This window comes from Macaca fascicularis, chromosome 11, assembly GCF_037993035.2.
Source record: "Macaca fascicularis isolate 582-1 chromosome 11, T2T-MFA8v1.1".
In the NCBI taxonomy this organism is placed as follows: Eukaryota; Metazoa; Chordata; class Mammalia; order Primates; family Cercopithecidae; genus Macaca; species Macaca fascicularis.
In genome coordinates, this window is record NC_088385.1 from 108,008,679 (window position 1) to 108,034,504 (window position 25,826).

Here is a 25,826-nt window from a genome sequence, read left to right on the forward strand (position 1 = left end):
GAATCCATCTGGTCCTGGACTTTTTTTGGTTGGTAGGCTATTAATTGTTGCCTCAATTTCAGAGCCTGCTATTGGTCTATTCAGGGATTCAACTTCTTCCTGGTTTAGTCTTGGAAGAGTGTAAGTGTCCAGGAAATTATCCATTTCTTCTAGATTTTCCAGTTTATTTGCGTAGAGGTGTTTATAGTATTCTCTGATGGTAGTTTGTATTTCTGTGGGGTCGGTGGTGATATCCCCTTTATCATTTTTTATTGCGTCGATTTGATTCTTCTCTCTTTTCTTCTTTATTAGTCTGGCTAGTGGTCTGTCAATTTTGTTGATCTTTTCAAAAAACCAACTCCTGGATTCATTGATTTTTTGGAGGGTTTTTTGTGTCTCTATCTCCTTCAGTTCTGCTCTGATCTTAGTTATTTCTTGCCTTCTGCTAGCTTTTGAATGTGTTTGCTCTTGCTTCTCTAGTTCTTTTAATTGCAATGTTAGAGTGTCAATTTTAGATCTTTCCTGCTTTCTCTTGTGGGCATTTAGTGCTATAAATTTCCCTCTACACACTGCTTTAAATGTGTCCCAGAGATTCTGGTATGTTGTATCTTTGTTCTCATTGGTTTCAAAGAACATCTTTATTTCTGCCTTCATTTTGTTATGTACCCAGTAGTCATTCAGGAGCAGGTTGTTCAGTTTCCATGTAGTTGAGCGGTTTTGATTGAGTTTCTTAGTCCTGAGTTCTAGTTTGATTGCACTGTGGTCTGAGAGACAGTTTCTTATAATTTCTGTTCTTGTACATTTGCTGAGGAGTGCTTTACTTCCAATTACGTGGTCGATTTTGGAGTAAGTACGATGTGGTGCTGAGAAGAATGTATATTCTGTTGATTTGGGGTGGAGAGTTCTATAGATGTCTATTAGGTCTGCTTGCTGCAGAGATGAGTTCAATTCCTGGATATCCTTGTTAACTTTCTGTCTCGTTGATCTGTCTAATGTTGACAGTGGAGTGTTGAAGTCTCCCATTATTATTGTATGGGAGTCTAAGTCTCTTTGTAAGTCTCTAAGGACTTGCTTTATGAATCTGGGTGCTCCTGTATTGGGTGCATATATATTTAGGATAGTTAGCTCTTCCTGTTGAATTGATCCCTTTACCATTATGTAATGGCCTTCTTTGTCTCTTTTGATCTTTGATGGTTTAAAGTCTGTTTTATCAGAGACTAGTATTGCAACCCCTGCTTTTTTTTGGTCTCCATTTGCTTGGTAAATCTTCCTCCATCCCTTTATTTTGAGCCTATGTATGTCTCTGCGTGTGAGATGGGTCTCCTGAATACAGCAGACTGATGGGTCTTGACTCTTTATCCAGTTTACCAGTCTGTGTCTTTTAATTGGAGCATTTAGTCCATTTACATTTAAGGTTAATATTGTTATGTGTGAACTTGATCCTGCCATTATGATATTAACTGGTTATTTTGCTCGTTAGTTGATGCAGTTTCTTCCTAGCCTCAATGGTCTTTACATTTTGGCATGTTTTTGCAATGGCTGGTACCGGTTGTTCCTTTCCATGTTTAGTGCTTCCTTCAGGGTCTCTTGTAAGGCAGGCCTAGTGGTGACAAAATCTCTAAGCATTTGCTTATCTGTAAAGGATTTTATTTCTCCTTCACTTATGAAACTTAGTTTGGCTGGATATGAAATTCTGGGTTTAAAATTCTTTTCTGTAAGAATGTTGAATATTGGCCCCCACTCTCTTCTGGCTTGTAGAGTTTCTGCTGAGAGATCTGCTGTTAGTCTGATGGGCTTCCCTTTGTGGGTAACCCGACCTTTCTCTCTGGCTGCCCTTAAGATTTTTTCCTTCATTTCAACTTTGGTGAATCTGGCAATTATGTGTCTTGGAGTTGCTCTTCTCGAGGAGTATCTTTGTGGCGTTCTCTGTATTTCCTGGATTTGAATGTTGGCCTGCCCTACTAGGTTGGGGAAGTTCTCCTGGATGATATCCTGAAGAGTGTTTTCCAACTTGGTTCCATTTTCCCCCTCACTTTCAGGCACCCCAATCAGACGTAGATTTGGTCTTTTTACATAATCCCATACTTCTTGCAGGCTTTGTTCATTTCTTTTTCTTCTTTTTTCTTTTGGTTTCTCTTCTCGCTTCATTTCATTCATTTGATCCTCAATCGCTGATACTCTTTCTTCCAGTTGATCGAGTCGGTTACTGAAGCTTGTGCATTTGTCACGTATTTCTCGTGTCATGGTTTTCATCTCTTTCATTTCGTTTAGGACCTTCTCTGCATTAATTACTCTAGCCATCCATTCTTCCACTTTTTTTTCAGGATTTTTAGTTTCTTTGCGCTGGGTACGTAATTCCTCCTTTAGCTCTGAGAAATTTGATAGACTGAAGCCTTCTTCTCTCATCTCGTCAAAGTCATTCTCCGTCCAGCTTTGATCCGTTGCTGGCGATGAGCTGCGCTCCTTTGCCGGGGGAGATGCGCTCTTATTTTTTGAATTTCCAGCTTTTCTGCCCTGCTTTTTCCCTATCTTTGTGGTTTTATCTGCCTCTGGTCTTGGATGATGGTGATGTACTGATGGGGTTTTGGTGTAGGTGTCCTTCCTGTTTGATAGTTTTCCTTCTAACAGTCAGGACCCTCAGCTGTAGGTCTGTTGGAGATTGCTTGAGGTCCACTCCAGACCCTGTTTGCCTGGGTATCAGCAGCAGAGGCTGCAGAAGATAGAATATTTCTGAACAGCGAGTGTACCTGTTTGATTCTTGCTTTGGAAGCTTCCTCTCAGGGGTGTACTCCTCCCTGTGAGGTGTGGGGTGTCAGACTGCCCCTAGTGGGGGATGTCTCCCAGTTAGGCTACTCAGGGGTCAAGGACCCACTTGAGCAGGGAGTCTGTCCCTTCTCAGATCTCAACCTCCGTGTTGGGAGATCCACTGCTCTCTTCAAAGCTGTCAGACAGAGTCGTTTGCGTCTGCAGAGGTGTCTGCTGTGTTTGTTTAGTTTACTGTGCCCTGTCCCCAGAGGTGGAGTCTACAGAGACAGGCAGGTTTCCTTCAGCTGCTGTGAGCTCCACCCAGTTCGAGCTTCCCAGCAGCTTTGTTTACCTACTTAAGCCTCAGCAATGGCGGGCGCCCCTCCCCCAGCCTCGCTGCTGCCTTGCCGGTAGATCACAGACTGCTGCGCTAGCAATGAGGGAGGCTCCGTGGGTGTGGGACCCTCCCGGCCAGGTGTGGGATATGATCTCCTGGTGTGCCTGTTTGCTTAAAGCGCAGTATTGGGGTGGGAGTTACCCGATTTTCCAGGTGTTGTGTGTCTCAGTTCCCCTGGCTAGGAAAAGGGACTCCCTTCCCCCTTGCGCTTCCCAGGTGAGGCAATGCCTCACCCTGCTTCAGCTCTTGCTGGTCGGGCTACAGCAGCTGACCAGCACCGATTGTCCGGCACTCCCCAGTGAGATGAACCCAGTACCTCAGTTGAAAATGCAGAAATCACCGGTCTTCTGTGTCGCTCGCGCTGGGAGTTGGAGACTGGAGCTGCTCCTATTCGGCCATCTTGCTCCGCCCCTCCGCTGGTTAATTTTATATGTTCAACCTGACTGGGCTAAAGGATGCCCAGATAGCTGGTAAAACATTATTTTGAGGTGCGTCTGTCATAGTGTTTCCGGAAGAGATTAGCATTCAAATCAGTAGACTTAGTAAAGAAGCTGATCCTCCCCAATGCAGGTCGGTACCATCCAACCCATTGAGTGGAACTAGAAGATGGAGGAATAGTGAATTTGCTGCTGCTTGAGCTGGGACATCTCTCTTCCTCTGTCCTTAGGCGTCGGTGCTCCTGGTCCTCTAGCCTTCAGACTTGGACCGGGATTTGCACTGTTGGCTCATAAGATTCTGGAGGGCTAGAAGTCACGCAATCTGCAGTTTTTAAGAAGGAGGAAACCTTCTTAAAAAGGAAGGAAACCTGATAGCATAAGTCCCATTTCTGGTCCAAAGGCCTGAGAACTAGGAAGGCCAATGTCCAAGGGCAGGAGAAGATGGATGTTCCATCTCAAGCAGACAGCACATTCACCCTGCCTCCACTTCTTTGTCCTATTCAGGTCCTCAATGAATTAGATGGTGCCCACCTGCATTGGTGAGGGCCAACTTCTTTACTAAGTCTACAATCTCAAACACTAATGTCTTCAGGAAACAACCTCACAGACACATCCCAAAATAATGTTTGCCAGCTATCTGGGCATCCCTTAACTTAGCCAAGTTGACACAGAAAATTAGCCATAACGTTCACTGAAAAGAGTACATTGCCATGTAAATATATTGTTTTAATTAGGAAAAAAATAAAGCATGACCAAATTCCATGTGTTTTCAGTTAATACATTTAGAAGATTTTTTTTTCCAGTAGTATAGACACTTGAGGTAGTGCTATCATTTTAAAGTTTGGTGTGGTTTTTGCTCCTTCTGGTGTTTTTCTGTGAACAGTGATTGGGAGCTGTTCACTTGGAAGCCAGATGTTTTCATCAGCAGAAGTCAGTGGAACTGAGGGACCAGGGAGATAGCCAGAGAGAAAACTGTGGCTGAAAACCACTTTTAGAATACTGTTGTTTTCACTGACTTGGCTTCATTAGAGTGACACATGTGTGTCACGACGCCCTAGGAGCACCATGAGAACCATGGAGCCAGCTTAAAAAGAGATCTATGAAAGCCAAAAATCCTGCTGCCTGCTGAGAGGCTGCTGGGGGAGGTGGGAGAGGCAGGAAGCAAATCATGGCATGGAGCTGTCTGTGCACAACCCCCAGGATACATGCCAGCACCCCCTCCCCAAAGTTAACTACAGCTAGAGCTCTTCTCTGCCCTCAGATGTTTTCCAAACACAAAATGAATTTTTTAGAACCTACAGAATGTAAGTTAAGGTCTCTGCTGCTTGCTTAAGGGACTGTTGGAATCCTTTTCAGAGCTTTCCAGCCTTGTTAGGACTGCTTGGTCATTTATTATTGGCATGTGGGTGGACATCTAACTCACAGCTGCTATTTCACAAACAGTAATAATATTGAGGCCACTTGGTGAAATCAGAACAACACTAGAGTTCTGGCTCTCTTCTTTCCATCTAAAACAAGGATATCATGAGTGCAGTGAGAGGGCCTGGAATGTGTGGTATGATACTTGTGGCTCTGTGGAGACTTCCCTCCTGTGTTTCAGGGTGATGCTGACATGCTGTACCCTTTGGTCTTGCCTTCCATGTACCACAGGATCGATAAACAAATAAGCAGGTTTCGGAGATGGTTACCTAAGAAGCCAATGAGGCTGGACAAGGAGACACTGCCAGACCTGGAGGAGAATGACTGCTACACTGCCCCTTTCAGCCAGCAAAGGATCCATCAGTGAGTATTCCATGTTAAAGCCCCTGTTTTACTAAGGATGTGCAGCTGTAGTAAAGCCTCACCCTGCATGCCTTTGATTGCTGGGCATGAGGAAGGAACAGCGTAGTGCCCTTCTCCCCTAAAAGTCTCGTTGAGTGTTCATATCCCTTTTATTTCAGTCAGGGGAAGATAACTGCTGTAACCAACAATCCCTGCATCCCAGTGGCTTAAGATGACACAATGCTTGCTCATGTGTCTGTTGGGTAAATGATCTTCTCCACAGAAAGGCAGTGACCCAGGCTCTGTCATTCTCATTGCTCTGCCAACCCCCTGTGCATGGAGCCCCCTGCAGGCTCATCCGCATCCAGCCAGCAGACAGGAGGAGTGGCCTACACCTTTTCCGATCGAGCAGAGAGAGGGTTTTTTGTTTTCTGGTTTTTGTTTTATCTTGGTTCACTTCTCAGTTCCCCTTTCTTCAGCAATTCACAGGGTTGCCTTAGGAAAAGCCACATCACCTGGCAGGCCACTTGCTGACTCGTCTGTCAGACTGTCTCAGAACAGTTATTTGTCACTTTTGACATGTGGGGAGGAAAAACAAGTTGGCTAAGTAACTGAGCCTGTGAGGAACTGAAAAAATGAAAGAGAATTTACTCTGAAGCTTCTGAGATGACAAGAGATGATGGCTGGATGCAGGGCAGGGCAGGCGGGAGGACAGAAAGCCTGCCGTGTGCTGGAGACTGTAAACACAGCCTCCAGTGGGGGCAGAGATCAGGTCGGCCCCACCTTCCTTGCAACAAGATCAGGAATTCCAGACCCTCCTGCTCCAGCAGTGGTGACAGCCTCAGTAAAAATGACTTATCTGAAGGGGAAGAAAGGGGTGATAGATTAAAAAAAAAAAAAAAAAAAACTTGCTGATTTTGCGAGAAAGTAAACCAGGCCGAGTATGGTGGCTCACGACTGTAATCCCTGCACTTTGGGAGGCAGAGGCAGTCAGATCACGAGGTCAGGAGTTCGAGACCAGCCTGACCAAGATGGTGAAACCCCATCTCTACTAAAAATACAAAAATTAGCTGGGCGTGGTGGTGTGCACCTGTAATCCCAGCTACTCAGGAGGCTGAGGCAGGAGAATTGCTTGAACCTGGGAGGTGGAGGTTGCAGTGAGCCGAGATTGTGCCATTGCACTCCAGCCTGGGTGACAGAGCGAGACTCAAAAACAAAAAAACAAACAAAAAAAAACCAAAAGTAAACCAAATGGCAGTTTTCAAGAAGTTGCAGGGAGTGCCAGGTGGGGACATATTTCAGCAACGGAAAATCAATTCAAGTCTGTGGAGCTCTGCAGGGCAAAGGGGAAAGGAAAAATCAAAGAATAGATGTTCTGCATCAAAAATGTGTAATAGTAAAGAGCAGTCTAATGCAGGGGAAGCAATTCTGTATGCCTCTGAAATAGCCGAACTGATCCCCACAGGTCAGATTGAAGCCAACCCAGCTGCAGTATGTGAACATTTGAAACGGTCATTGAAGCAAACATGAAATTCACAGACTGGCCTCAAAATCTTAGTTCGATCCTCAAGAGAAACTGGGAACTGGAAGGGACATAATATTAATTCAGAGATTAGGGTGTTTTCTTAAGAGAAAAAGACAGAAAAAAAAGCTGATGTGTTCCCACACTTAATTTAAACCCCTACCATGTCTCCCTTGTTCATCTTGGAAGTTTTTTAGACAATGAGTTGTTTCCCTAATTCTTCTGGAATGGTGACTGGTTTACAGGCAGATTTTCCCTGTGCTTCTCACCTGTTTGATAGAGTGCCTAGCACAGTGCAGAAGGGTATCAGAAATTGTGGATGATGGATGGATGGATACACTGATAGGTTGCTGGGTGGATGGATGCATGGATGCATGGATGGATACATGGATAGGTCACTGGATGGATAAGTGGATACATGGATATGTCACTGGATGGATGGATGGATGGATGGATGGATGGATGGATGGATGGATACATGGATAGGTCACTGGATGGATGAGTGGACACATGGATATATCACCAGATGGATGGATGGGTGGGTGGGTGGATAGTGTGTATGGATAGGTCACTGAATGGATGGTTGGGTATATACATGGATAGTCACTGGATAGATGAATGGATGGGTGGGTGGGTGGGTGGATGGATGGATGGGTGGGTGGGTGGGTGGGTGGGTGGATGGATGGGTGGGTGGGTGGATGGATGGATGGATGGATGGATGGATGGATAGTGTGTATGGATAGGTCACTGAATGGATGGTTGGGTATATACATGGATAGTCACTGGATAGATGAATGGATGGGTGGGTGGGTGGGTGGATGGATGGATGGATGGGTGGGTGGGTGGGTGGGTGGATGGATGGATGGGTGGGTGGATGGATGGATGGATGGATGGATGGATGGATGGATGGATGGGTGGATGAATGGACAGTATATATGGATAGGTCACTGAATGGATGGTTGGGTATGTACATGGATAGGTCACTGGATGGATGGATGGATGGATGGATGGATGGATGGGTGGATGGATGGACAGTGTATATGGATAGGTCACTGAATAGATGGTTGGGTATATACATGGATAGGTCACCGAATGGATGGATGGATGGATGGATGGATGGATGGCTGAATAGATACATGGATGGGTATAGGAGTGCTTGTGTAGATGTATAAATGAATAGAGGAATAAGTGAAGTAAGTGGTATGTACTCTGAGATTTTATTTCACTTCAAAGGGAGGATATATGGGATATAGGTAAATGGAAGAAAAAATTATGAATATATATATGGATAGATGGATGGATAAATTAGTGAAGTATGTGATGTGTGCTCTGGTATTTTGTTTCACTTCAAAGGGTTATAGGTGTATGGAAGAGGAGGGTTTTCCACCTCCTCTCTTCATGCTGTTTGTATTCTACAATGTTCTTGCTTTAGAACAATACTTTTCAGTGTAATTCTTAAAGTCAGAAGCCCTTGGACACCCAGTAGAATTTCTAGGGACTAGAACTGAGAATCATATTTTTAGAAGCACTTAAAAATATATAATAAATGAGGGATGATTGGATTAGGGATATTCAGCCATCTCTCTCACATATTTGAGAAGCCCTTTTGACATGCTTTGGTATTAATTTGTCAAATAATTGATTTATTTAATAGTCACTAATTTAGTGTTCACTTCTTGCCAGGCACTGTCTGGGCACAGAGGATATGAAGATGAACAATACGCAGTCTGGACCCTGGTGTAGTAAAGATGCAGACTATTTTAAATAATTGTAAACAATATGATGGGTGTGACTTAAGAGGGGGGATACTCAATTCTCCAGATTTAGAAGGAGGTTGGTAAGTGATGAGGATTGATCATAAAGCAGAGAATGTTTGATACAGGTCTTGAAGGATAAGACTTGCCCAAGTAGGTAAGAGGCAAAAAGTATCCCAAGAGGAGACAGTAATATGTGTATAAATGAACAAAGGCGCGAAACAGAATGGAGTGTTTTGAGGAACCACAAGTAGCCTTCTGTGAGTAAGAGCATAGGGTGTGAGGAGGACCTAGTGTAGTTTGAAAAAAGAGAGTGATTAGTGGAAGATGAGATATCAAGACAGAAGAATCAAGGAAGAAAAAGCAGAGGACAGCCAGAATGAAGCAAACCAAAGAACCAGACCTCAGTGGGACCAAGAGAATAGAGGCAGTTCTATCACGCAAATAAGAGGTGAAAAATTAAATCAGTGTCTTGAATATTATGGGTGGTGAGGATTTATTTCTCTTTGAAAATTGTCATGTCACATGGATAACATTCCTCTGATGGGCGTGTAAAAGTATGACTTGAAGAATGCTGGCTGTCAAATTGGAAACAATTGTTGGGTACAATCAGAAAAGAATTCCCTAAGGATGCGTTGAGAGTGACATTAATGGATTTAAATTAATCAGAAGTAGCTGGTTAATAAACTCTGGGAATTATAACATGATATTCCTGGCTTTCCAAATATAGTCCAAAATCCCATGTGACTTCTTAGTTTTCCAGAATGTTTCGTATTGTCTTGGAATTAAAGATAATAATAGAAATTTAGGCCAGGTGCGGTGACTCATGCCTGTAATCCCAGCACTTTGGGAGGCCGAGGAGGGCAGATCATGAGGTCAGGAGATCAAGACCATCCTGGCTAACGTGGTGAAACCCCATCTCTACTAAAAAATACAAAAAATTAGCTGGGTGTGGTGGCATGCGCCTGTAGTCCCAGCTACTTGGGAAGCTGAGGCAGGAAAATGGCATGAACCCGAGAGGCGGAGCTTGCAGTGAGCCAAGATCATGTCACTGCACTCCAGCCTGGGAGACAGCTAGACTCCGTCTCAAAAAAAAAAAAAAAAAATGTGTGTATATATATATAAGTGTGTTGGTTAGGGGGTGAGTGGGAGGAGGGCATGAAAGTAGTGAAACAAAAAATACAAGGAGAGAAAAACATTGAACGTTTATTAAGTGTTTCATCAAAGACATTTCCCACTGAAAAATCTTCCAAGATTTTCCAACCTCCACCCCCAATTCTGGTTGAGGTGTATTCATCTATGTTTTAGTAATATTTTTCTTTTCCTTAATCAATAGTACCACCCATTTTAATTACTTTCTCCAAGACTAGAGACTCCTTGAAAGACTATGTCTGTCTCACCCATTTTTTAATCCCATAGTAAGTGCTTAATAATGATTTTTTAAATGAAAAAATAAATGAATAGATAGAAACGAAAGTAGGAGAATCATGTGAGTAAAGAATAAAGATGATGTGAAGTTAGCTGACTGCACACTCATCTCAAACCAAATCCAAAATACCTTCTTTTCAAATGTAGCCTACCTCTATTGTTCCCTGTCTCAGTAAACAGCACTAATATTTGTCCAGTTGCTGAAACTGGAGTCTGGAAACTATTCTAGACACCTCTCTCATCTCTACTTCCTACAAGTTATACATCTCCACGGATTGATGATTTTACATCCTAAGTATCTTTATACTTCAGACTTTGTCACTGTATTTCACTTGAAATCCACAAATAATATTACAGGTCTCCCTGCTTGTACTCTTGTCACCGCTAATCCATTCTCTCAAGTGCATACTGCATGGTGTCTTCAACATATGCATCTAATCATGTCACTTCACTCTTTAACAACTTCAGAATAGACACCAAAATTATTACTATGACTTAGAAGCCCTCAAATGCCTACCTGCACTGCCATCCCCTCTCCAGCCTCATCTGTCTTTCTTGCCTCCCACCCTTCATTTGTTATAATCCAGACACATGCAGCCTCTCTCAGCTCTTTGAATATACTCTGCCCCAGGACATTTGCCCATGCTGTTTCCTCTCCTGATTCCTTCTTTCTTCACCTAGTATGCTGTTGTTCCTCCTCCAGAACTCAGCTCCAAAGACTCTTGCTATGGAAGCCTCCCCTGGCCCTCTCCTTCCCCACCAATCCTTCCAAAGATTGGGTTTCTGTTCTATACTGTTTTAATGTTTCCTAGATAACATTTTTTTAACAATTGAAATGCTATAATGATTTGAGTAGCATATGATTAATGCCTGTCTGCCTAGGTAAACTGTGTACTCTGTGGAGCCATAGACCATATCTGTTTTTGCCCATGATTGTATCTCCAATACCTAACACAATACCTAGCATAAAATTGGCACACAATACTTGTCTACTAGATGAAGGAGTGAGGATTGAAGTCAGAAAGACAGCACAGAATAATCTAATTGTAAACCTTTATTCTTTAACTGCATTGTACAAAAATATGAAAGTTGAGAATCAATTAAAAAACAAATACCTGCCAGTCACAGTGTCTCACCCCTGTAATCCCAGCACTTTGGAAGGCTGAGGTGGGAGGATCATTTGAGCTCAGGAATTCAAGATCAGCCTAGGCAACACAGTGACACCTGTCTTTACAAAAATTTAAAATTAGCAGCGCGTGGCAGTGCACGCCTGTAGTTGCAGCTGCTTGGGAGGTTGAGCTGGGAGGATCACTTGAGTCCAGGAGGTTGAGGCTCAGTGAGCCATGATTATGCCACCATACTCCAGCCTGGGCAACAGAACGAGACCCTGTCTCTCAAAACAAATAAACAAGCAAACAAACAAATAGCCTAGCATTCTGTTTGAAAATATAACTGTATTTAAGGAGAAAAAAAAAGCAAACCTGAGGGGTACAAGTCAACATACAAATGCTACTTGATCACTTTATATGGGCTTACCAAGGTGGGTCCACAGGTAGAAAAATTCTTACTATATGCCAGACACTATTTTAAGAAGTTTAATACTCAAACAATACTTTGAGGGCTGAGGTATCATTATTATTACCAATTTACGGATGAGAAAAGTGAGGAGCAAAATGGTCAAAGAACCTGCTATAGGTCGTATACCTAGGCTAGGCCACCTGTCTAAATAACTCCCAAATATCATCAGTAGAACAGCATAGAAGTTTACTTGTTCACAGCACTGTCTAGTGTGGGTCACTCTGGGGAACGAGGCATATGACTGATTCATGTAGTCATTCAGGTACCCAGCCTACTGTTATCTTGTTATTCTGCCATCCCCTAAATCCCTTACAGACAAGGAAAAAGAAAGATGAGTGATTTTTTAGGAAATTTTTGTGGACCAGGCCTAAGAACTTAGAACTAGGCCTAAGTTCTAGACCACTTTCACACACATTCCGTGGTCTAGAACTTAGTCATGTAGTAATGCTGAGATAACTAGTCTACCTGTGTGTCCAGAAGAAAAATAGAAGCAGATTTGCCAAATAAACAGTCGCGGTTCGTCTGAGTGATAGAGCAGGAATTCAAATTCGAACAGGGAGGCTCTAGGTCTCACCCTCATAAGCATTAGGCTCTATTGTGAGATTTCTCAGCTGCAGCACTAATGGCATTGGGGCTGAATAACTCTTTGTTGTAGGGAAGAGTCCTGTGTAGTGTAGGATATTAAGCAGCATCTTTTGCCTCTCTAGCCACTAGATGCTAGTAGCATTCTCCAACCCTTTAGTTGTAGGAGAATCAAAAATGTTTCCAGACACTGCCAAATTTCCCCTGGTGGTAGTGGTGGGATGGGTACAAAATCATACCCCTTTTTTCCAGCCTTAAAAACCATGGTTCTACTGTCTTTCATCACATGACACCATTCAGGCAGGGCCACCCATTCTCTGTGATAAATTAAACTCTATTTGAATCTGATGACTATGACAGCCAAGTCCATTTAAGAATTAATTTATTTCTCTTCACCTCTGTGCCTGTGAATGTTGCCCTGCTTAAGTATCATTGCCCTTCATTCTTAAAATGGCATTAGCGATGACACCCTTGAGGCAATTACTTTCTAAGGTCAATACCCATAATAAAGGTTTTCTGCTGGTAGACAGAAAAAATGAAATATGCAGAAAGAGTCATGTTACTTTTTATAATAGATATACAGGACATTCTTTCAAGAAATAGATCAATTCTAATTGTCTTTCAGAAAAATGTGCTAGATATAGACAGAAAAAATATTCTTCCCTGCGTTTTCTGTATTTTTATCATTACTGTTATTTTTTTTGTAAACACCCATAAAAATTGAGATTAAATTAAATACTGACTACTTCTTAAGAGAAGAATATGAAATTTATGCTATGCTATGTGTGCATATGTTTAAATATATATTCACTCATCCACATATTCCACACCAGTTGTTGTTCTGGGTGCTTGGAGATCAACAGTAAACAGAAAGGCAAAAACTCCTGCCCTCCTAGAGCTTACAGTTTAGCTGGGTGTAACTGGTAATAAATTATAAACCAGCAGTTGTCAATGAGGGGTGATTTGGCAATGTCTAGAAAAATTTTTGGTTGTCACAAGTTAGGAGTGGAGATTGCGACTGGTCTAATATGTAGAGGCCAGGGATGCTGCTAAACATCCTATAATGTACCCAACAGCTTCCCACAACAAAAAATTATCCAGCCTCAAAAGTCACTACTAGTGTGCTGAGGTACACTACATTTTTTGAAGCCAATTTAAAAGCAAGTGAAAAGGGGATAAATGCTATGGGAACAGAGAAAAAGAGGGTGTTGTGAGGGGAATGGGGAGTACTGCTTGGGAGTGGGGGTGCAGGTTGTATTTCTGAAAGACAGTGTTTCTATTCTTCAAGGCAGGCCTCCTCCAGAAGGTGTGATTGGAAAAAAACTTGCAGGTGAGAAGGGCAGAGAGAGAGTTCCAAGAGGGGAACAGAAAACAAAACAAAGGCCCTAATCTGGGAGAAGCTCTGCTTGTGTTTGGGAAAGAGAACAAAGACCTGTGACTGGAGCAGAAATGCCAAGGAGAATAACAATAGTGATGAGTTAGAGGCTGGGAGGGAGCCTGATTCCTAAGGCCTGTGGGCTTTTACAGAGGAATGACGTGGTCTGACTAACTTTTGACAGTGTCGTTCCGACTGCTCTGGCGACTGCAGTCATCCGTGTGAAACATGATGTATTTCTAGTTTTTCAAGTTTCTATCTTTTCAAAATCAATAATGAAAATACATGCCACATATAACTCAGCATTGACCCACTTCTTTGCAAAGCTTTTGTGTTGTACACAAAATGTTTTAACTTGTGTACTGTGTGTGTATGAAACAGATATTATTGAAAGACCCATTGAAATAAAATCTGTCTTTAAAAGGTGCAGATTTTATGTGAAATAAAATCACATGGCTTTGGACTCCTACTTTCATCTCCTATTAGACTGTGAGCTACCTGAGGGTAGGAGCTATGTGTCTGCGAGCACGGGGCACCCGGGAAATATTTGTGAGACCAAAGAGGACAAGAAAGGAGCAAGGCAGAATTGGCATTGTTACCACCGGGGGACAGAGCCAGGACTCTGGAGCCAAGTTCTCTGATCTTGATGCAGCATCTCAAAAACGTAGAATGTGGCTTCTTCCTTTATCTTTAAAGCCAGCAAGGGTAGTTGAGTGCTTCTTACGTTACATCACTCTGACTTTGCTTCTGTCCCCACATCTTTTTCTTCTGTGACCCTTTTGCCTTATTCTTCCATTTTTAGGGACCCTTGTGATTACATTGTACCTATCTGAATAATCCAGCTAATCTCCCTGTCTTAAGGTCAGCTGATTAGCAACTTTAATTCCATCTGCATCATGAATTCCTCTTTGCCATATTACTTAGCATTCTGAGGATGAGGATGTGGATATCTTTGGAGGGCCCTAATATTGCCTATCACAGCTGTACAAATGTCCCAATCCAAAAAGTGCCAAGGGCTGGGACAGAGGACAGGAAAGTTTTGATGGAAAAAAAGAAGGAAAGAAGAGAGAGACAGAGAGAGGAAAATGTCAGTAGGATTTGGGGACACTAAATGAAATGACATATGTAAAAGACTTAGACCCTGGCACGGTGGCTCACACCTGTAACTCCAGCACTTCGGGTGGCCAACGCAGGCAGATTGCTTGCAGCCAGGAGTTTGAGACCAGCCTGGCCAACATTGTGAAACCCCCTCTCTACTAAAAAAAAAAAAAAAAAAAAAAAAAAATTTTAGCCAGGCATGGTGGTGCAAGCCTGTAGTCCCAGCTACTCAGGAGGATGAGACAGGAGAATCACTTGGATCTGGGAGGCAGAGGTTGCAGTGAGCCGAGATGGTGCCACTGCATTCCAGTCTGGGCAACAGAGCAAGACTCCATCTCAAAAAAAAAAAAAAAAAAGACTTAGTCCAGTACCTGGCACATAGAAAGCACTCAACAAATCAACAAATGATAGCTATCATTATCGTTATTACCACAAACAGCAGTATACTGAGAATCCTTGGGAGAATCTCTGCAAAGGCGCAGTTGGTGTGTAATGGGAAAGTTTGAGGTGACAGAGACTGATTTTGCAAAGGCTCATAACTGTCCTGAACTGGAATTGCTTTACTTTTAAGCCCAATGTTACTCAGTGTTCCAGACACTTTGCCATTTAACGTTTTATGTGTCCGTAACATATGACTATTTGCTTTTCAACTCTCTCAGCATAGATATCGGAAGACAGTGATTCTTCTAACATGTGCCTTTTACTGTATTTTTGTTTCAAAGAACTGAGAGTTTTTTTGTTGTTTTCATCAATCTGAAATCTTTAGAGAATCCTTCAGGCAGAGGTACCAAGATTGATTTAGGTAGGATTAAGGTTCTTTTAGTGCCTCGATGACTTAAAGCAGTCTCTGAACACTTGTTTTATTGCAGTTACTTATTTGGCATTAGGATCCTCAATATTCAGGTTGTTTGTATTGATCCATAGAGTCAGGGGAAACATATCTATGTTCTGGAAAGTCTTAAACTGAAATGAAAATGAAAAAAGCCACACATCTTGAGATTTGTGCTTCTCAAGATCATGCGGCTCCTTTTAAGTAGGACATAATTTAATGACTTTAAAGGGACAAAGAGGTCACCTAATCAGGTGGGAAAAGCGTACCTCTGGGTGTCTGGGGGCCCAGTAGTTAGTTGGGTCTGTTATCTTAATATTTGTGAGAACATCTGTGAATAGGTCACTTGGAAATATTTTATGACATTTGTCTTCTGTGCATACATAGTTTGTTTTTCTGCTTATCAGTTCATTCATTTACCAAACACTTTCAATGCCTATTATGTGCCACATATTGTACCATAGTAGAAAAATTTATACAGAGTAGAAAAATTTGTACAATAGGTTGATGTATATTCATGTGTGCATGTATATTTTTATTTAAAATTTATTTAAAATTTTAACTTTGGCATGTTAAGTTTGATAGTCAAGAGGCTATTTTCCTTATCAGAATGGTAAAAGGCAATTTAAAACACCTATAGGAAGGGGGAAGAGTTGTCAAATTTAGGTATAGTAAAATAGGGAGGGGTTAACCTAAAGAGGAAGGAAGGGAACTAGGATTACATCTGTTGCTATAGTATACGTATGTAGTCACTCTGTGCATTAAGTCTTTGGAAACAGCAGTATTGAGAGGAGACAAGGAAGAGCAGAGGTGAGGAAAACCTAGTGCTTCATAGGCAGGTAGACACTGTGGTGCCTCATTGATCAGTATTCTGTGCCAGGCTGTGCACTGCATGCCTTCCACATTATCTCTTTTGACCCTTGCAAAAACCCTGAAACGTAATTTTACAGAAGGAAGCACGGAAACTCAGAAACATTAAATACTTTAAGCCAGGGTTGCCTAGTAACAAACAGACTTGGAGTTAGAACCCAAATCCGTCTCATTGCAAACCCATGCTCCTTCCATAATACAACCTGACAAAAGTTGACTGCCCACTAGACACCAGGCTACCTGGGAGACTACTGGGATTGTTATTTCCGTTGAGAGAAGTGGAACACAGAGGAGTAAGTCACCTACCTGAGTTGCACATTTGGTCGAAGTAGGAAACCACCCTGAGCAGCTGGGGGAGGGTCATTTCTGGGCCTGCTTCTGACTGACAACCAGGAGTGGCACTGGGGAGAAGGAGTTGTTAAACCTGTAAACTCTGAAGATGGTAGTTTATTCAAATAGCCACTAATTCAAGACTATGTCTTAGAAATGTCTTTATCTGTGGGGAAAAACCTGATTCTTCTCACTTCCCACTTTCCTCACCCCTGATACAACACCCACACCATCAGTTTGGTGTTTCCCATTCTAGATGAGTGATTTTACCACTGCATGTTGACCAACCTTGACGCTCCCATCTTCCTTGCTGCCCACCATCACCACCAAATCCTTTCGGCCCTTCTCCTCCTTTCTAACCTCACTGCCATTGCCTTAGTGGAAGCAGCCAGTTAGATGAACAATTACAACAGTCTCTTCACCTCCTCTGTCTTTCCTCACTCCCAAATCTGTCTACCCCATTCATGTCACAGGACATTTGCAAGGCTGCTACCACTGGTTCCTACAGTACTTGTGCACAGTTAGAAGGAGGACATCCTTCCTCTAAGAATATTCATAGCCCATGGATTGGCCAGCAGAGTACGGGCAGGGTCAACCCTTCCTCATACTCTTGGCTGTGCACCTGCAGGAGTGAATAATGCCCAGTAGTGCCACTTGTAGTAACATTGCTTCCTTGCTTAACAGCTTTTAATGATTCCCCAGGACCTTAGAGATAAAGCTTAAATTCCTTCACATGGCACACAAAACTACCTTTTTAGCTTCTTCCCTTCTCCCCCCAGCCTTTCGGACTGGTACTCCTGCAGCATGGGAATGGAAGTGACCTAAATATTCCATGACTATTTTTCCTTCTTCCTGAGGTGTGCTCTCCTTCCTCTCACTCTCTGATAATATCCTGTTCTTTAACAAGTTCAGGTGTCATCTTCTTTATGAAACATCTTATGTCTCATGCAGACAACGTTAGACTTCTGGGCCCATTAGCCTCTGTAAATGCTTTAATTATGGCACTGATTGTTATATCAGTTACTTGTTTTCATGACTATGTTCTACACGAAGCCGAATTCAGCAGCCAAAAGTAATTAGAAGGGAGTTCCAGTCTTTACTAAAGTTTCTCAAAGGACACAAAGGGAAACCATGTCCTCAGCATCCATTTATCAGCAGCCTTTCCTCTCCTTCCTTACTCAAACGTCATCCTCCTTCTGTTGACAAAATCATTCCTCCTCTGCCCCAGCCTGTACAGTTTTTCTTTCCTCTTCCTATGTTGCTCTCCTCCCCACAAACCTCAGCCCTCTCTCCTATCACTTTATTTTATGGATTGCCACAGCTTCTCCATCAGGGAAAAAGAAAACACTCATCCTCTTCAGGCAAAGCCATAAATTACAGGATTATCGTTGTTGGGTTAGTGACTGTGTCAGCCAGGTTCTGCTGGGTTCTGCCACAGTAACAACCCTCAAATCTCAGTGACTTGCACAGTTTATTTATAGCTCACATAGCATATTAACAATGGGTCAACTGAGGCTCTGCCTCACATGATTCCTTTATCATGGAATCTGGACTGAAGAAGCAGTCTGTAAGACATGCATTCTCATAGCAGAGGGAAAAAGTAATGGCACAACCACACATTGGCTTGAAATTTCCACTCAGATGTGGCATATATCACGTCTCCTCACACTCCGTGTGCCAAAACAAGCCTTATGACCAAGTGTAGTATCAATATGCTAGGGAATTATACTCTTTCTCCAGGCAGGGAGAATGTCAGTAACATGGTAATAAGTAGAGATAAATTTTCAAAGCAGCAAATTGGGACTAATAAGACAGTATGGTCAGGAATACCTCATATTAATATTGTTTTATTTTGTCACATTTGTATGGCACATCAGTCTGTGAGCTTACAGGGCTCACATGGTGTCTCATACTGTTTTTTATGATTGATATGTAATTGCACATATTTATATAGGAGGAATAAGTTCTAGTGATCTATTGCATAATAGGATGACTAGAATTAACAATCATGTATTGTATATTTCAAAATATCTAGAAGAGAAGTTTTTGAATATTCTCATTAGAAAGAAATGGTAAATGTTTTGTTTTGAACACCTAGCATATTTTTAGAAAAGGAATTTTCCATGCAAGTTAACAAAGACCTGGGCAGAAGAGAGAAAATCTCTGTAGGATAGAAGTCACACTTGAAACTGGAATATTTGAAAATTCCAAATCAAAAATCTATCTTTATACTTGGGTGATATTCTTATCAGATTACCAAGCTGGATAGGTAGATGGCTGCTCCTGTGGTGTGTAGTTTCTCAGAAAAGGAGGTTTCCTCTCCAAAGAATGTTTCTTTTTCTAGATCTCTGTACCACTCAGGTTTCATTCAGGAAAACTGAAACCTGGCAGTTATTTTAACAAAAAAGGTTACTGTGGGAAAGTAAAGAACTACAGTGTCACAAAGGAAATACTGAAGCCACGCAGAAGATAACTGCAGGAAGTGAAGCAGCTACTGCCTCTAGAGTTGGGGGAGCAAAATGAAGAGGTTGGGGTTATTGGAACCAAGATGCTCAGAGAGGCCCTGTGGAGCTGAGCCTCAGACTCCTAAGTAGGAGATTCTGCCCTTGTGGTGCTAGGCCCTCAAAGATATGGGGCAATGGAGTGAGCCTAGTTTGGGGAGTGTTGCTTTTAAGCTGGAAACTGGAACCAGCTGCCATTGTGAGGTCGGAGGATCATTGGTGACAGGAACAGGCAGGCAAACAAGAAGGACCAAGGTCCTATAACCTGTTCTCCCCGCCAGTCTCCCTCTCATGCCCTGTACTGACAGAGCATATCAGAGAGACAGACAGCAATGCAGAAATGTAGTTTGCAGAGTCTCTGTTCTGGCATTGTATTATAGATAAGAGGAAGGAAGGGGAAATCAGAGATAACTTAATAGACAGCACACTCCCTAATACCTGGAATTTTACAGTTTGAACTTTAATCCTTTGGCTAAAGTCATCCTCAATTAAAATAAAAGTGTCCCTTGGAAAGATGAAAATTTTAATGTCATTCTTTATTGACACCCCATTACGAATAGTTTATTGAAAATAAGAAGAGGAAGCAAGAGATACAGATGAAGTATTTTGGCTGTAGCAGGGGCAGATAGAGGATGCCACAAAGATAGTGGAGGGCCAAAAAAGAGCAATGAAAACAAGGGGATCATGGAAGATAAATTTTACCAACTTCTAGATTTTGCAGATGCTTGGCAGAGTTGCTAGGACTTTGCTGCTCACAGCAATATAAATGAACAGCAGGGACAGAGATGCATCTGTCCATTTGGTCAACACTCAGAACAACTCAGCTCATGTAAAAATGAGACCCATGACTCAGATCAGACTAAGATGGTAGCCACGGGTGAGTCACTGAATAATATACTTATGCAGGGACAACTGCCTAGGTAATTCAAGCAAAACCTTACTATTGACTGAATTACAGTAGTGCCCTAATTAGTGGAAAGCTGAGAGCTTAGCTTATTCTAAATTGGATTTTTCTGGTCTGAGGATTAATTAGGAAACATTTCCAAACTTGTTTTACAGATTTAAAAAAAAATGATTTCCTCTTTATTCCGGCTCACTTTTGAATAGTGAATAAAACTAATCTCTAATAAATTTGAATATCGCATTGTTTTCATTTTTGAGTGTCTATTTCAGTTCAGTCTGCATCAAGTACCAGTTCTGTGACAAGCACTGTATAGAGCTGGACAAAGATGAACGAATCATTTTCTGACCTTAAGGATATAATGGTTGAGCTCACTCAAGCTCTGGCTGGAAACACAGAGGGCCTGGGTGCCCAATCCCAGCTCTGTAACTTGTAAGGCATGTGATTCTGAGTTTCAACCTCTTCATCTGTAAATTGGAAATAATAAAAATACCCATATAATATTGTGAAATTAACAATACAGTACATCAGTGCTTATGGTATATGTTTGATAAAGGTATTTTATTTTTGTTGATAATGTTGGTGGCACCTTATATATAAATAGATGATTTTAGTATATGTGAATTCTATAAATGCTGATGTTCATGGCCCAGTCTTAAAGATAGATAGTTTAAGATTGGTGGGAAGTTTTCCCAATTCTAGGATATTACTTTTTTCTCCTCTTTTCTGTAGCATCATTTCTCCTTTCTTTTCCCCATCGTTTCCTCTTCCTGCCTCCTCCTTGTCTTCCAGAATTATCCAGATTGCTCTCCACCTCTCCATTTCTCTTGGTTGTGTATACCTAGCCAATATCAAAGGTACTGTTTGGCCTACTCTGTCTTACCAATAGGTTTTCAACCTCTGGCTCAATTTTGTTAGATAACTGACTCTTTTTAAAATATTTATTGATGCAACCAATAAATAAAAAGAAAAAGGCTATTCCCCAGCCTTTTTTCTACTGTGATACATGGTAATGTTTACTTATGCAACATGCTCCCTCATGTTTTCCTGTTCCTGCAGAAAGCACGATAGAATACCTGGTAGTAAAATGATCGTATTGTAAAGGTACCTTAAATCCATTCTAATTTATTTTTTAATCATTCCCAAATTTTGGCATTCTAATCATCATTACTGTCAAATTAATTGCAACACACCTCACCATTCTGTCTTATTAGGATGTTGTGACACATGGGTGAATTAGAAATTTGACTATTGCTTCTTTCTTAAGACCTGTCCTACTGGACATGTACCGTTTGACCTAGCGATGCTCTTTCTAAAATATGTACTTCCTCAAAGCACTTGCACATGTGCATTTTACAGAATGTTCATTAGAGCATTGTTTATAGTAATAAAACTTTATAAATAGACTGAGTATCCACTAGCAAGACAATGAGCCAGTAAACTGTAGTGTCCCATACAGTAGACTTCTGAGCAGCAGAGAACATGATGGACTAGAGTGCCTTGTATGAACATCAATGAACCTCAATGCTGAGCAAGCAAAGCAACTTGCAGAAGAATAATTATAGCATGATACCATTTCTGTGAAGTTCTAAAATATGCAATACTGTATTTTTAGGAATACCTGCATGTTGTGGATTATAAAACATTCCAGATAGCGATTACTTCTAGGGGAGGGGAATGCAATTAAAAGGGAGGACACAGAGAAACTTCAATTGTATTTGCAAACTTTTGATTCTTAAATTTGTTAGGGGATATATGGGTGTTTGATATCATTCACCAGCGCATTTTTGTATGTTTAAACATATTTGATTAAAAGAAAAAGATGTTCACAAGATCTTATTTCAAAACAGCAGAAACTTACACACTGGGGGCCTTTTTGAACTATTAGAGTCAGTAATCTTATAAAAAGTGACAAATAGTGGGCCAGGTACCATGGCTCATGACTGTAATCCCAGCACTTTAGGAGGCCAAGGTGGGTGGATCACTTGAGGTCAAGAGTTCGAGAGCAGCCTGGCCAAGATGGCAAAAGCCTGTCTCTACTAAAAATACAAAAATTAGCTGAGTGTGGTGGCGTGCGCCTGTAGACCTGGCTACTTGGGAGACTGAAGCAGGAGAATTGCTTAAACCCAAAAGGCAGAGGTTGCAGTGATCTGAGATTGTGGCACTGCACTCCAGCCTGGGGGACAGAGTAAGACTCCATCTCAAAAAAACAAAAATGAATTTGTTTTAAGTGACAAGTAGATAATAATAAGAATCATGGAACTGCCATTTATGAGCATGATGTGTTTGTTTATAACCACACTGCATGCAGTGTCTCTTAATCCTCAAACATCCTCTGAAGTGGGTGTTATGGTTGTCCCCATTTGAAAGATAAGAATCCTAAAGCTTAGATATGTTACTTTTCTAAATTCAAATAGTTAGTTCTTGGCAGAACCAAGATTCTAACCCAGGTTTGTTTTTTCTTTAACCAACAAAGTAGATATTACTGTATTCCTTCAAGATGTTGTCACTCCAACCAGTAAGATATAACCTAGCCATATTATTTGGGAGGGAAAAAGTTTTGTTTTTCCAGGACTCAGAGTTTTGTTTTTGTTTCATTTAGAGATAAGGTCTTGCTCTGTCACTCAGGCTGGAGCACAACTGCGTGATCATAGCTTACTGCAGCCTTGAACTCCTGGGCTCAAGCAGTCCTCCCACCTCAGCCCCCCAGGTAGTTAGGACAAAAGTGCGTGCCAGCACACCCAGCTTGAGTTTCTTAAAAAAATATATTGCAAGCTGCCCACATGTTTACAATCTTGGGCTCACAAAAGGTAAATTCTATCTATGAGGCAACTTCCCTCAATAAAAATCCACCTTCAAGCTGGAATATTGGTATTTGTCAGTCTCATCTAGTGCATAAAATACTGAGCCCTAAAAGCCATAAGAATCACTATGAAGATTCTGACTTTATTTCAACATGGATGTTTTATTTTTGAAAATAATTCAATTTTTAAAAATGTTAGTTATCTTTGACAAATATACTATTCCAAAGGGTTCCTTCCTTCCTTCCTTTCCTACCACCTTATAAATTAAATTAAAATTAGTCATGTATACATTTTAAATAGTCCTACAAGGTTTGTTTTGAAAAACAGCAATCCCATGCCCCACAACGCTTTATATTTGCCCCTCCCAAGAAGCAGCCCCTTTCGACTCTTTTGCCTGTTTATTTTGGCAATTAATGCCTCATGTATAAATAAATTATTTTATTATTACTTCGATGTTTTTCAGTTATAGGAGAATCTATTGACTTCCCCCATAGAGAATAAGAATTTGCTGTTTGTTTCTTCCCTACAATTCTTACTACGGTAGATAGCTATTCTTATCCTTTCAATGTAGTTATATTACAATTTAATTACATTATTATAATGTAGATCACTGTTTACATGATGACTATACAAATGCTACCCAGAGCTAGGTCATATAGTACAATATGAATCAGTTTCCTTTTTTGCACTGTTTTTGCTTGAACTAGAGTAACTCATTCTCTTAATTTTTTAATTTTCAAAATTTTCTATGTACTTATTACTAATTCTATCTTACATTCTGCCAGTTATTTGACAGAGTTTATCTAAATTGTCTAAATTTCAAGATGTTCAGATGCATCAGATATGTAATCAGTTTCATCTTCCTGAGAAAATTACTCTGGAGCCTTTTGACAAGTTCCAATCTGAATTCTTGCCTTCCACTCCTGTTACAAATTATCATCTTGGTATCTTCCTTTACCAATATCCTACGATTCTCTTTGTCTTTCACTTTTGTGGCATCTTCTGTTTCCTGTGTATCATTTCTTACACTTTTTTATTGTACCCTCGTTTTGCATTCTCTAGTGACTTCCTAATAAGATTACGTGGATGGTATTATTTTTGTGATCGTGCATACTGTTATGGGTCAAATTGTGACCTTCTAAAATTCACATGTTAATATTCTAACCCCCAGTATCTCAGAATGTGGCCTTATATGGTGATAGGGTCTTTAAAGAGGTAATTATATTAAAATGAAGTTATTAGGATGGGCCCTAATCCATTATGACTGGTGCATAAGAGAAAATTAAAACACAGACATACACACATAGAAGATCATGTGAAGACATATAGAGAAAACAGCTATCTACAAGTCAAGGAGAGAAAATTTAGAAGAAAAAACTCTGCTGACAGCTTGACCTTGGACTTTCAGCCTCCAGAACTGTGAGAAAACAAATTTCTGTTGTTTGAGCCACTCAGGGTATGGTACTTTGTTATGACAGCCCAAGCAATGAGGTATATGTTCATTATACTGCACTCATTATGATAGTTGGGCTAGGTATAGAATTCTATATAAAACCAAAATCTGTTTTCCTCACGATTTTTAAGTTCTTGATCTTTTAACTTCTAAAATTAATATTCAGTATTCCTGCTGATAACTTCAAAAACATTCCAATTCCCAATTCTCTGTGTGTAACCTTTCTCCTCTATGGAACTTTATATAATTGTCTGTTTGGCCTCAGTATCCTAAAATATCATAGGAATGTATCTTGATGTGGTTCTATGTTTATTTATATTACTGGATGCTCAGTGAACCTTTTCAACCTGTATACTTTTGTCTGTCAGTTCAGAAATTTTTTCTTGAATAATTCTTGAATGTTTTAGCTGATTTATTCCTTTTTTTGTCTTTCTAGAATTCCTATTTTTTCAGTTATTGGGTTTCCTGGACTGATCCTCTAATGTCCTTACTTTCCTCTTTTTTTGATAATCTATGTATTTTTGCTCTGGGAGAATTCTTCAAGTTATTTTCTGAATCTTCACCCCCCTTTTGTAGGTCACTTCATGCCCCAGTTCTAAGAGTTTCTGGGATTTCGTAGTATAAATACAATTGTTCTTGGGTTTTCCCCAGAGCTGGTTTAGCATTCAGTTTTTTCTGGTTTTCTAAGTCTATTATTACATAGATCTGTCTGCTTGGCACGTTTCAACATTTTGATGCTGTTGTTTTGTACTATCTTTGTTCTTTGAGAGTTCCTACTGTTATTTAAACATACACACCCACTATGTATGTTACTATCATTTTCATGGGATTTTGAGAGAGACAGAAAAATTGTATGCAAATATTTAATTTTCCATCTTTACTTGGAAGCTCAAGAGCAAGTGTTTCTTAATTTGTATTTAACACTTAGATAACAAAGATGATATCATGAAGTACAATTAGAAATGGCCGTTTGTATAAGGAAAATGACTCACAATCTTTTACATTTCAGTAACCTGTCACCCTGATCTAAAAAAGAGGCTTTAAAATCTTTACCAAATAGTCAGAACTTTCAATATTATATATTTGGCCTGACAATCTTCTCATCTTTTTACTCATAAAATGTCCACTCAAGATTATAAGTTAGATATTGTGCTGCAGTTGCCTAAGGCCCAGAAAACTCTCAAAATAGGCCTTGTCACATAAAAAATTAATTGGTTGCTTGGTTCCTACTTAGATTTTCATTAATTTGAGGACATAATATAAGTGACAGTTAACTGTATCACCTTTGCTTCTCCTTGTTAAAAAAGAAATACCTATTTAAAAGTCTAATTAAGAAAGTTTCCTGAAATATTTATTTTTAAGGCATTAACCTTGTTGTATTATGGAATAATACAACTTTAAACATCAGAAAAGACTGGTATGTTGGTTATCTGTTGCTACATAACAATCTACTACAAAACTTACTGACTTAAAACAACAAAC

At 40.7% G+C, this 25,826-nt stretch overlaps 1 protein-coding gene across 22 annotated transcripts in view; it reads left to right on the forward strand.

Moving 5' to 3' along the window:
* The window catches only part of ANO4 (anoctamin 4), a 413,826-nt gene that overhangs the window by 274,475 nt on the left and 113,525 nt on the right, over nt 1-25,826 (forward strand). For all 22 annotated transcript variants that reach the window (XR_012420534.1, XM_015431432.4, XM_005571998.5 and 19 more), the window contains one exon: nt 5,209-5,340. Coding sequence is in view for 21 of the 22 variants with exons in the window: in XM_015431432.4 (XP_015286918.3) it covers nt 5,209-5,340 (132 nt within the window). In the remaining variant the exon portion in view is untranslated. The remainder of the gene's footprint in view (nt 1-5,208; nt 5,341-25,826) is intronic.